Genomic DNA, 13,871 nt, shown 5'->3' with positions numbered 1-13,871 from the left:
TGCCTTCAACCAAGCGACAGCCCAAAATACCTAAACCCTGTCCACCTCGCCGCACCGGCGTGCAAAGGGAATTATGATAATGTTAAAATTAGCTCAACCGTGTCACATGGCGCTGGCATCACCACAGGAACTGGTCCGCGCGCCCAAGCCAAACAATAAAAATTACATGTCCTTGAAACACCCGAGCCTGAGATGCTTTTTCAAGAAGGTAACCGCCGATGGCCCTCCTCAACAGCCTGTCCATATCCACTACTACTACTACTACTGCTCTTGATCGCGTGTAACATTCCACTATTAGACAATCGAGTGTGATCATCGCTGTGCATTACGGCAGCCCCCCGCACGGGAAGGCTGAGAAATGGTAGCGTTCTTTGATGAGCCACTTGAAGCCCATTAATGGCCTTTTAGTTTGGTGGGGCGACCTCCAAAATTGCACCGCAGTCAGGCGGCAATATATTGGAAAACAACACAAAACCACACGCTGGGTGTGCGCACGAAAACAATTCGCTCTTCGCTGAGCGTTCCAAATCGTGTTGTTGGCTTGGCAGTGTGCCGAGGGGTTTGACATTTGAGTTACACAAATATTGTGCCGCCAAAACCGTAAGATGTCTATTAAGGTGCCACCTCTGCCCCCGATGGGAGCGACCAAGTGCGGTTACAACAACAACAACAGAAACGAGTACTACCTGCCGCTACAATGTTGCAGTGAGCTCAACATGATTAGTGCAGAAGGGGTAGATCTGGAAAATGCTAATGTCAATTGGATCGGCTGCGACTTGTCGTGTTAACCGACAAGGGTAACTACATTCGGTTCCGAAGAGCCGAGTGGATGCGCCTGAAGAACGGTGTGTGTGTGTGTGTGTGTGTGTGTGTGTGTGTGTGTGTGTGTGTGTGTGTGTGTGTGTGTGTGTGTGTGGGGGGGAAGGGGGGGGGAACAATTCTAATCGCGAAGGTAACACAGTGATGATCCTAGAACTCGCCAATGACATTCTAACCCAGACGTCCAACAACTCGTCTGTGTGTCAAGTGTGGACAAGAATGCAAAGGTTTCGCACCCCCAACATTCTCACGCTGACTCGATCGTACTCGAACCGTACAGAGCGGAGATGGTGCTGGAAGAATCGCTGCTGATTTGTTTTTCCTTTCCCTACCCATCGCCAACGGGACATGCTACTAATTTGCCACCTCTGCCGACTTAGCAGCACTCTGCCACATCTGCCGGAGCTACGGAGCTACATCTGCAGCTTATTGATGCCGTACGTGTAGTAAGTACATGGCTCGAAGGTGAAACCTGTTTCCAATTTGCCCCACTGACATTTGTGAAAAATGGCTACAGGTACACATCCTCCAACACCATGCAACACGCGCTAGTACAGTCCCAGCAGCGTCTAGCTGACGCCTCAATCGTTTCGTGATGTTTGGAGAATTGATCGTTAAAGCATCATCATTGTCATCATTGGCCCAGGCTCGCTCGTATGATGCATCGGCGTCTGGCGCGAAGTTGACATTTGGCAAAAAAGCCGGGAAGGTTCTCGGTTCGCCGCGTTCTCTTTGGGTCGAGAATTTGGCAAGAGTTCTTTTGCCAACCGCAAAGAACACGGAAAGGGCAGGGCAATGCAAATGGCACGACTGTATCAAGCGCGAGTGTTGCATGTTGCTGATGCTGGCAGACGATACTAGCTGGGGTGGGAGAGTAGGATGTGCAAATATCGTTTCGGTAGAATTGTTGTCAATCGTGAGCGTTTAAGGGTAGATTTTCGCGTGACCTAGCTTTTTTGGATGATGCGATGTCGTATGGAAGGAAACGGGGTGATGTCTTTAGTGAGCTACCATCAAATAAATCCAATTTAGATAACAAGCAACGCGAAGGACGCGCTCACTTGTGCAATATCCAGAATTTGTCAGATTGAATGTTTGTGAAATGTCATGCAGAACCGTCCGCGCGTCTTTTGTCTAGCAGAACCCACCGTTAAGTGGTTCGTGTTCCAAAAACCTTGTTAGCTGAGAACCGTAGGCGTATTCATAGCGTCACTAGACACCAGTGACACTAGAGTTTCTCATATACCGATCTAAATGAATTGTACGTGTGTGTGCGCGGTTAGAGCTATTATCTTGGGCCGCGAAAACCACACGTCACGCTAGCTGGTCCTGGCCACAGCTGTACCGCTCTCATCAAGCGCTCCACAGGGTTTGTTTTCATCCGAGTGAACGGACTCGCTATAGCGTTTCGAGGCAGAAACGTGAAACTAGACGGCAGATCACGGCAGAAGCCGTTAGACGTTTGAAGACGGTGCCGCTAACGGTTGTTGGTGTAATCGAAAGCTGCACGATAGCGAACGGAAAGCAAAAGCGAAATGGAGATTTAAGTGTTTAAAGACGTCTTCGCGATGGTCCCTGCGTAATGGTCCAATGAAAAAAACTATTAAAAGCACACAATTAGAGGATATCAATTACTTATCTTCCCCAAGATTGTATCACATTTGTTGTGATAGAATCGAGCAAAACATAATCACCTGCACTTCTTGCTCAAACACACCTTCACTAGATCGTACACACACACACACCATCGACAGCAACTGACGCATTGGAACTCCCTTGTGCGGATGGCGTCATGCTTTGGAGGTGTTTGGAAAAGGAGTAAAACTTCCAAATCATGTGGGCCGCGTCTCACGATCCTCCAACTGTCAATCGGAGCAAATGCTGGAACACCCAACGGGAGGATAATGGTAGCGCACTGCACCGCACCCGTAGACCCCGATCGTGCTGTCACCGACGATCGAGCGATAGAAACGGAGCACATGTACTCGCATCACCCTGCCACATCAAGGGCTTAAAATTTACTTCTACGCCAGAGACATATTTCTACGAAAGTGATCAACGTGTCTCAACGAAGGTGTATCTCGTATATCTTCCAGTTCCAGCCCGTTGCCGCCAGATTGGATCACAAAATCTCGATACCTCACCGATGTATAGAAAAGAAGAAAAAAAAAAACATTCCAGTTGCGACAGTCACCGCCCGTTTCAATTGAAATGTAGCCCTTGTAGGATTGGAAGGCAAAAATAGGGGGAAAGTTAATTGAACTATTGCAACACATATCATTCGAAGAACTAAGGAAAAATATCTTGTAACGTACCTCCTCCTCTGCCTTCTTCACAGTCTTCGGCCGAACCCACGACCTCCTCGGCAGGGACCCTTCATTTATCAATCTGCCCTAAACGTAAACATTCCATGCAATCACAGCTAGGCGTGCGCCAAATTAGGTCACCTCACAAATCCGGACAATTGGGAGCGCTTCTGAGCTTTGTTGGCATTCGTTATGCTCTCCTGCCCCGTAACGACACATATTAAGGCGCCCAACAGACATACACACACATACACAAACACACTAATCGCCTCCATTCCCATTTTATATCGATCCAAATGGCGATAATTCACGATTGAAATGTTTCACCCTCGTTTCCGATTTCTCCACACTTTCTATCACACGCAGCAGTGTGCTGCAGTTACTTCATTTGTGTGTTTGCCCGTCACCCTCTCTGTGTGTGTCTGCGTGGAGACTGCATGGCCTGCTATGATTTATGAGCGTACGCGACGCGTTCATGGTGTTGGCCCGTTTCAACCGTTCGGGGAGGCGCTTTCTTCCGGGATTCCAAACCCGGTCTCCCAACACAGCTAATCTTCACGACACACAGCCACACACACACAGACAGCACCGTCTCGGGTACGACAAGTTCGTATTTCCGGACATTGGCACCACACGGTCATAACTTTCCCTTTTTTTCGGTTTTCCAATGTTGGTGGTACCCCTGTGATTTTTTTCTTCTCGACTCAGCTCCACAGAGATCCGGTCTCCTAGCCTCGAGAGCGCCTCTGAATCTCCCAAAATGCTCCGTAAACACCACGATAACCACACACACAAACCACACCGCACCAAAACGAGCACGTGGATCCCGTACACTTTCGCTCGATTCCGGTGGCTCGTTTCTGGCCACCTCTTCCTCCTCCTCCATCCCATTCCTGCGCGAGTATCCCGAACGAGCCAAATCGATCGATCGATTGCTGTGTGCGCGCGTCGGAGAAGATCTTTCATCGATTCGTACACGATCGAAGCGCGCAGGTTTGGAATGTGCGTCTGCTTCCAAACCGCAATCGCTTTCCTACCAAGACGCTGATGATTGATCGGTATCTTCCTGCCCGCGCACCACGCAGCGTTTATTTCACCCATTTACGTCCCTTTTGCGAACCAGCACTACCAAAGGCAGAGGAGATAAAATTGTCACTGCGATTGCGCAATACGCACAGGGACGAAAATTGAAGTTACCATTGCGTAAGCATCGCGCCAAAGAAAGACTTCATCGCAATGAAGAAGAGAGGAGTAAAACAAGTCCGAAGCCGAAGGTAATTGAGTCGATAAACGGAATTGCACTCACAAAAACTGAGCAAACAAGCAGGCAGATTCCACCCGGGGGTCGAGCTGCACACGAAGAATACGTGAACTTGAGAACGGGCCGTGGGACGGGTAAGGGAAAGTAGACCTTCTTCCCCGTCAGTTCAGGGCGGCTGGGCGCAAATGGCGCAATTTTAGTGATCGAGAAAGTGCAAAATACGCGCACAGTCACCGCTTCAATGCAACAATGGAAGCTTTCGAGGGCTTGGAAATTGTCACCATCTTGGCGCGCGCCGTGTCTGACGACACGCTCTGTTGCATAAAAATGAATGAAAGTGGTGAATAATTTCACCTTACTTTCGCCGCTTTAGAAAAAGGATGATGGCCAGGCTTGGTGGGAACTGCGAATGAGGCACTTTGAGGCTTGGTACGAACAGTGATCGAATATGATGAATTGTGAGCCATCATTGGCGGGCTGCGTGATGAAGTTACCAATGGTGATTTTTTTTGTGGCAAATTGGAAAGTTTTTTAAATACTAACCATACACAATATTGGAATCTGTATGCTTTTTGGGTTTTGGTTGGTTTATTTACCATAGGACGAAATGATTCCGATTGCTTGATTGTGTCTGCGTGAGTCATCACTATGTACTTCATAAGAGTACTTAGACTCCACTTCGCTCATTTAACAGTAGATGGCGCTAGATGCATTTTAACGTCATTGCTTGAACGTTAATTATCAAGGATGAGATGTTTCAGAATAGCATCATAGTTCCAATTGAAAAATATACCTTCTTTCGTATACAAGTTTATTACTTGCACAATAATGAAAGCCAATGCTTCAACCTAAACATGTTCGCAACTCAATCACTAACTCTAGAGCCGCGCCACTGTACGGCAAGCTTCTCATCTACTACTGTGACCGGATCGTGCCACAAACAGATCGCCTGTGTATAAATAAATAAATAAACAAAATCAATCCCCACACACAGAGAGTGCGCAAGTATGCGTACACTCATTTGCATGTTAATATGTAGCCGCGCAAATCCAACGGTACTTGCGCACCGTGCACCAAGCAAACCTAAGTCATACGAAACCTAAGCAATTGACAACCGCAAGAGAGCGCGCAAAAGCGCGACACGTCGATACGCTCGAGACACCTTGCTTTGTTTTAGTTGCTAGCGGTGTTTGCATCAGAGGCATCCTCATGATTCCGATCTCGCCCTGTCTCAGGTGGCGTAATGCAGAAGCTATCCTCGGGCGATCGTTCGCTGGAGCGAAATGTCAAACCATCTTTCTCACATTCGCTGTGGGGTGGTGTGATGCTGGAAAGATGCATTCACTTGCAACACGGTTTTTGTTGACTTCTGTGCACATTAACACACATACCCCTGGGATGTTATTAAAAGTGACCCAATCGGACATCAAGGTCGTGTCATTCATTATTCAAAATCACTCCAAAAATACCCAAACTGCAGCTCAAATTAATCGTTGGTGTCGCTCCGCGAAACCGCCGTCGATTAAGGCTAAAGCCCTTGCCGACAAGACAACCGCTGTGCGTAGTGGTCGGCCATCCTCTGATATTGTACAGGTCATCCGCGATTGAATGAAGTGCGTTTTGGTCGTCGACGTTGTTGTATTTCCCCCTTTTCTTAACTTCTTACCTTCTCAGATCATCCATTGATGCGTTCCACCCGAGGTGCCGTTAGGCTGAGCGATCATTCATTTCCGTGGCTTTGCGCAAACTTCGCCACGCTCGACCGCAGCAAACACCTTTAGCCCACACCGACGGCAATGATGACCTATCGAATATGGGCCAGGGAGGTCGTAAAGGTGTTGAGTTTTGAAGTAGGTAAATGATCAACGCCGAACGCTGAGGAACCTCATTATCTTACTGGTATGCACAAAAATAATAAAAAAAAACAAGAAACCCTCGCCACACGCAGACACCCGAGCACGATGATGCACACACTGGATGGCTATGGCTTTAATGGTTGAGGCCTCCTACTGAGCACCCGAGTGCTTCGTATCGATTACTACACGAACGGGTCAGAGGCAATGGGAAGAAGAACGAAGAGGAACTAATCAACGGTACGCAATCGCATGCACACCATCACCAACAGGCTATTAATATTAGCAGCGAGCCACAAGCAACGGCTTTGAAACGAAAGCGAAAACTCGTGCTCCACACTCCGAGGACCGGTATGTTACCGGTGGAACGTCAGGTATTCCCCCTGCCACAGACTAACCCAGTGACCCTCGGTGTCTGTTCCGATCAGAAGTTCTAGATTATTAGACGTCGCGCTCGGCAGAACAACTATTAATTTTCGTACTCTTCTCCTTCGACGAATTAATTGCGTAATGACAGGCTCTGATATGGCTCGGCGATGGCTGACCGGCTACCAGTGTTCGAAGGCGGCAACACCGCACACGCGTACCGATCGTGACTCTCGTTCGTAAGGGTAGTTTTGATTCTTGTTCTTACACTCGCACACACAAACACTTCAATCAGCCTCCGCAACGGTCGTTTGATTTATTGCGTTAGAATGTGAATCAAAGCACAGTGGTTCATGGCGATCTCTCATTTACATCGTCCTCCCGTTTCATGGTGGCCCCTCGCACGCTCTGGACACGTTATGAGCGCACGAGTCGTTTGCGCGAATCGTTGGCACCTGGATCAATTCCACTACCGTAATTAGGGTGTTCATCGTACATATTTATGAACAATAAATCCGATCGCGCGTGCAAACTATTTCCCATCCGAGAGTTGTTTAGATTCCCCAGGAAAGCACAAACGACATGCGCAGGGGACAGACAGGTAAGGAAGCGGGGAAGGCGCATAAGATTTATTGGGGGCTTTTATTGATGACGGAAAATTGACGCCAAACACCTGTAACAACACACACACGTGTACTTTACCGCAAACGGTGCCGCCGAGGGGGATGGATGTCGATCGATTACCGCGCATGCCCCGAGAGCCGCATGCCTTTTAGCGTCCAATTTCTATGAGGTAATTGTGCGGTCCAAGAGAAGCCTCCCAAGATTGGGAGTAGCGTGAAACGTTCGCGCGGACATGATATACCCTCGCGTATGAGTGTGTATGTGACGGATCGAACCGTTCGAGATTGAGTAACGCTTCTGATCAACCTGTCATGTGCCAGTCCGTCATGTCCACTGTGACGACCTGGAGTCTGGTGGGCTTGCGGCTTGTGATGTGTGACGGGGAAACGCTATCTTTTGCTACACCACCGTTATTTCTTCACCGTTTGCCGAACACCGAACAGCCGCTCCTAAGAGTGACCACTTTTTGTTGCTTCAATCGACCAGATCCGCTTGGGATACAGCGACACTCGCGATGAAGAGGAAATTGATTCGGAATGGGATAGAAAAAAAAACAACACATCGTTTGGTTCAGCGAAGCGAACAAGCCCAAATAGCTTACGCCCCCTCCCAAACAAGGAAATAAAGGCCGGAGAAAGCGGCGCGCGCGGCCACACATTCGGAAGCACGGTTTTGAATACGTAAACAAACAAGGCGCTGGTGCGGTCCTGGCGGACAGTTTTGGGAATGTGCTGTGGTGTTGATTTCATTGACATAAAGCTGTTAAAATTCTTCAAAAACACCGTCGCAACGGTCCTGTGCATGGGAGACAGAGTAGCAGCGTTAGATAACATCGACTGATCGACAGACATAACGCCTCTAGTATTAACTAATCAATCGATAATATATATTGGCGCCATCTGCCGGAACCTTTTATAATCAAACCAAGCTGTCATCGGGCTAGTATTGTTGAGTAATACGCCAGTGGTAATAAACACATCTATAATGATATCGATTCTGGATTCTGAAATGCCGATGCCGGCAGTGGGAGCTGGTGCTTTCATAATTTACTACTAATTACTGCCCACAACGGGGAGAATACGAATCTATATGCAAATGGTGCGTGGAAAAGCAATAAATTTAACTCATTATTACCTTCTACTGTATTATTATATCTCTGATTCACTGATTTTATGCGGTCACAGCATGGCTACCTTATTTATGAGTCCAATAACTCACACTAGCGATGTGCGTCTCGCATAACCGGACACATAAAGTGTGCACTACCAATTGCATAGAGTAACCCCCCTTTAGTTAATTGATTTTATAAATGCTAAATAAACAAATAAATTACTTTCTCGCAAAAGTAAACAACCTATAGGCGATCCCCCTCCTCGTTCCCCCCACCGAAACGTCAGTAAAGAACGGTTTTGTCACTTACCTTGTAGAGCTTCTCCTTCTGGTACCAAACGTCCTCCTCCTCCTCCTGTGTGATGTAGGACTGGTCCAGGTTGAGGTCGTCCCGCGAGCGGGACAGTATTTTGCGTCGTGACACCATTTCACGCGGCAGTGTGGCCTCTAGGGATCCCAAGCTGTGAATGAGGCGTGAAGAAGCGAAAAGGAAACTTTAGCTTTGCATAGCGATATAATTGGATAGATATAATTTTAATTTTAAACACGATTAATGTGTGACACGTTTGGCGGGCTTTCAGGGGTTCGGCGTTGCGTAAGTTTTGGACCATTTTTGACTCGACTCGTCGTCGAGCGTTTGGAGTGTGATGATGGATTCTTTGCTTATTTTTAAACGCTCAAACGCGCTCGGTACGCACTTTGAATCGTCGAACAGCAAACGAACGAACGGACAAGTATGATCGGGCCGCTTGGTGGCGTAATCGAAGTCCGCCGATCGACGAAAGAAGAAGAAAAAAAACCACCCCGAAACCCGGTTCGATGCAGGTGCAGCGCTCCGTAAAGGTACCACACTCAAAACGCTGACGATGAGCACGGCCGATGCCAGGAGCTCACCCACTATACTATGCGCCTGACGCCGTTTGAGCGGCCGGTATCGTTGCGTACGTGTCGATCTTTCCGATGGCTGGCGCGGATGATTGGGGTAGTCTTGGGAGTTGCGTAAACCTTTGACCCGCTTCATCGCTAGCGCCGTGTAGCGTCTTGAGGTCATTTTCAAACAAACACAACTAATACTACGCGACACAAACCCCTGATAAGCATATCTCCTATATACTTAATCTCTGGAGATAAACTTAATCACCTTGAAAGATCTCGCTCTAATGTGTGTCCTTTCTATATTGCTCAAATCCCTCTACATTCATCATTATCGCTTGTGGATATACTATGTCCGCGTCGTTCCTCCGCTCAAACACATGCCAAAGATAATCCTGCACCGGTCTTGCATGCGTTGGTGCGTTGCATTTGCACCGCCCTCCAACACACGCCTAATGGAATTTTCGAGTAGTTACTCCCCTTCGAAAAACTGATTTCCATGTGCCTTTATACCCTCATCGGAACGCGATCAACCGGTACACACTCGACGCTTCCATCCCCCTTCGGCCAGAGTGGATCTCTGGCTTTGGGGGAGATTAATAAATGAACTCCAATGTGGGAAAGAAGCTGCCAGGTTCGGCTGCTCGAGAGGTGCTTCGAGCAGAAGTAGAAAAAAAAAATCCGCCCCCTCTGCTGACTGGTGTCGAACGGTTTCGCTTGGTCAACAGCCACACAGCAGCCACACTCACACCTGAACTGAAACCACCTGTTTGCGGCCCCATCTTGCGCCAGTCGCAACAGCACCCCGTCTGCGCAATACGTGGGAAATGAAGTTTTCAAACGCGCGCGCGGTGTTGGTGTTGCTTCATTCCAGCGTCAACGCCCAACCCACCGCTGGGGTGCCACTACTGCACGTTCGGGCTGATGCGGGGTGCGCGAGCGAAAGCAAAATTAGTTGAGAAATCTTCATTTCGCAAAAAAAAACGATCACCGCTTCACCAACCGACACCTTGCAGTGATCGGTGAGCAGTATGGCGGTTGGCCAAAGAGCGAGAGGAGGAGCCATAGCGGTGATGGTCGATTATTGCGAAGAAAATGGAAAAGATTTCGATCAAAACATAGCTCACTGGACCGCACCAATATTTGCACAGTCACTGCCACCACCCGTCATCGAAGTAAGCGCCATCACACCTTTGCAATGATGTGTCGTGTGGTGTTTATCAAAGCAAACACAGAGACCAATGCAATGGTTGCCTTTTTCCTCTGCTTTGAAGCTAGCGTGACATGTTTACATCACACACACACGAGGGGTCGCACGTGCGCGAAGGATATTAACATACTTTAAAAGGATGCTATTAGCAAGTTAATGGAAAAGCAATACCTTTGAAACAAACTATCGGAAGGTAAGGAAGGAGCAGCAACATTGTGCCTAGGGTTTGTTAAGTCCGCTCGTTAATTTCTATGCTCTTCATTTTAGATTGCAAAACTGGCTGGCTGGCAGCTGTGTGTCGTCGGTACAGTGGCTTGTCTCGCTTCTTGCATCTGCTCAGATTACCATACTCGCTTTGAGTAGGCAAAGTGCGTCCCCTAGTGTGTATGTGTGTCCATGCCTTCTCGCCTCAAGCGCATCCGTGGGTGAGTCTAGAAATGATTGTTATTACCCTTTCCAACACTCAACGGCGAATACCTGCAGCGTGGTGCACCCACCTTTTGCCAACCATCGCCCATTTGTTTCAGCTGCCGCTCCATATAGGGACATTATCGATGCCTCCGGTGCCTATCCAGTTGGTTCAATTTGTGCACAAGCGCGGCCAAACGATCCAAGCGTTCTAGCTGCATTGTTAAAGTGTAGAAGCAGAGGACAACGGCGTCTCCAATGGCAGGACCTCCCGAGTTGTCACCTCTTGCGTGAAGTCAGACTCTGTGTAATCCAACCCCAAAACTGGCCCGTAGGGAGATAGCGGCAGATAGACCAACGGTCCGATCGCTAGCCCTGGGGAGAGGCGTGTTACATAACTTTATAAGCGTCCACTCTGGTCGACCTTGGAACGCGATGGCTCCTCAACCCAAGATGGCTCCCGGAATATCACGCCCTAATTGGACATTAGTTCCAGATTCAACCACCTATCTAACTATCATTCCAGCACGGTGCAATAGCAGCACTACACAATACACAGATTGCCAGCCCGTTTTCCCATGGCCGGTGGAGCCCGATCCGTCTTCAATTTGGCTATCGTAGGCCTCCTCCATCCCCCGGTTTCCCGGGCAACGTAGCAGCGTAAACAAACGACAACGAAACAATTAGCCAACGTGGCGGTTTCGTGTCCACCATTTAAGGGTGCCCACAAAAGGAACGCTATCCCCCAGAATGGAAGCATTCTGTGCAAGTTGCAAACACGGTGCAACCCGTTGCCAGATGGCTGCCAGAAGGCGCGTATGCAAAGTTAAAAGAGTTGTTAGCGTACATTATTGCTTCCCTTTTCTCAACTTGCATCTCAATGTACACGAGCGGGCGGCTTTTGCGCATTCGCGCATTTAGAGAGGACCTTCGCGCGGGAGTGTAGCGAGACATGCAAACTTCTAGGATTACATTCTGGGAACACGCCAATGAACGCCGCACCAAGCCGAACGGTATAACGCATTCCACCCACCCCATTTTTCTACGTGACGTTATTCGTTTAAGACACAGGCGGCTTACACAGTTTCCCGAAACATCCCAAGAATCTTCTGTACCGCGGCGTACGGCAGAAGGAATACATACGTTTTGGCTGCTCAAACACCGTTAGAAACCGTACCGACCGTATGTGAAGAGATCGCGAGAACGTGCCGGATATTTGAGACTAATTAATTTCCCTCACTGACATCTCCAGGGAGTGGGTGATAGCTGCTTCCACCAAAGACAATGTCCTTTCCCATGTTCGTATCGGATCGCGGGACAACTTTTGGTGGAAAAGCGTTGAGAATGTCAACGGGCGAGATAAGTTACTTACAGAGCACAGCAGCGTTGATAGCACAGCCGCCCTACGGCCTTTTCAGAATTTAGTCTCGGGAGGGCACACACGTTTGCGTGCTGACAGGAGACATTTTATTGCTGTGTCAAAGGCAGTAAAACATGAAGATAACAACGGTGATGGTGGATGAGGAGTATCATGTTTTCGGCGTGGTAGTACATGGATCTCTTGCACCGGATCGTTCCTGGCATATTAACTTACTTGGCAAAACGTTGCGGGCCAGTTAGGGCGCCCAATTAGGGGAAGTTTCATTATTAATATTCAGTTATGATTAATGTGTTGGGAAGGGGACTACACGTTTTGCCATTTGGGCGATGAAATTCAATACTCTTCGGCATAGAAGCCAGTGCCTTCCATTAATGCTAATTGGCATGGCTTAACTTAAGCGATCTTAAATCATAATTCTGATTATGCACGATACGTTTAAACAGTTCAAAAATCTAAATTTTCAACGCTCTTTTTCCTTTTTTTATTAGCTCAAGATGGAAACTAATACGGCACCTAAATCGCAAGCTAATTGAACCTGACTTCCAAGGTATCGCGTCGTCGGTGGAAAATAAAGAGCGCGCAAAAACCTTGCCATTCTACTCCGCTGGGAACTGAACTTGGACCGGATACGGTGCGATTCGGTGGGAAGACACCACGGCTGGCCCGCCAAACAAGCCGAACAATCACACCGAGGACATCCACCGCGGAATGTCACAATGGCCACAAGGCGTCTCAAGGCGATGGGTATGTCTTCTCGTTCAGGGCCAAAGCACGCCAGTTTGCAGTAACTCTTACTAAGTGGTGTTCTAGCGCGAGAGTTCACTAGGCGCCACCAAAAACACTCTCAGCCTCGATTGTCCATTGAAAACGCCTCACCTCCGACCCGTCCCGGGCCAGTCCCAGTCCCGAGGCGGCTGCAGTCAAGCGTGATCAAATCTGGGGAGGTTCCGGTGTCATCGGTGAAGAGCGATCGATCGATCGTCCACAACATGAAATCTCCACCACATCCGGCACGATTTGGCGTTAGATTTGCGAGTCAAGGTTCGGGAGTTCCCGGGGGCCTAGACGAGAGGGAGGAGGGCGCTGTGTATGCAGGAGAATTGAATTGATTCTCTCTATTGTTTTGCCCTTCGCCAATTGTGCATGGTGTTGTTTTCAGTGCACTCTGGTTTCATTTAGACTGCACGGGTAAGGTCTTTCGCTGTGGTGCGATCACGAGCACCAATACATTGGAATGGGCTGGGTGCATATCCGCTGTTTGGTTTGGTCTAGGAATCACCCTCATATGCATAATGGAAATCTCTTCGAGGAGCCGTGGTACTGTGATCGTTGCGCAATACAGGCAGCCATTGTCACATTGTATTAAAGCATAAGCTCTCTCTCTAACATATGCTTATGCACCGCGTATGTTACGAGCGTTCGATTTGGACCTTAAAGTGCATCATAAATCACGCTCATAATCAGTCTAGCAATAACCGGCACCACGAGGAACTATGGTCGGTTTTGGAAAACGCTTTTCATAAATCATACCCACAATCACCAGCCCTCCGCAGCAGCAGGTTGGATTTTGTTCCGGTAGTTCACCACTGTGCCCATACGGTCGCCGGAAGTATTGGTTCCGGCATGTGTGTGTGTATGCCCTCTATCGTGATGTCGTGAT

General features: G+C 48.5%; 1 protein-coding gene and 1 long non-coding RNA gene across 6 annotated transcripts in view; one reads left to right on the top strand and one right to left on the bottom strand.

Annotated features, from left to right (window-relative positions):
- The window catches only part of LOC120894460, a 145,180-nt gene that overhangs the window by 51,282 nt on the left and 80,027 nt on the right, over positions 1–13,871 (bottom strand). For all 5 annotated transcript variants that reach the window (XM_040297054.1, XM_040297057.1, XM_040297055.1 and 2 more), the window contains one exon: positions 8,650–8,800. In XM_040297054.1, coding sequence (XP_040152988.1) covers positions 8,650–8,800 — 151 coding nt within the window. The remainder of the gene's footprint in view (positions 1–8,649; positions 8,801–13,871) is intronic.
- On the top strand, positions 10,458–13,141 carry LOC120894470. The gene is made up of 3 exons (XR_005738198.1): positions 10,458–10,615; positions 10,690–10,847; positions 12,700–13,141. It is a non-coding gene; the product is annotated as an uncharacterized LOC120894470 (long non-coding RNA).

Source organism: Anopheles arabiensis, chromosome 2 (genome assembly GCF_016920715.1).
Source record: "Anopheles arabiensis isolate DONGOLA chromosome 2, AaraD3, whole genome shotgun sequence".
Lineage (NCBI taxonomy): Eukaryota > Metazoa > Arthropoda > Insecta > Diptera > Culicidae > Anopheles > Anopheles arabiensis.
This window is presented reverse-complemented; position numbering and strand designations above follow the sequence as displayed.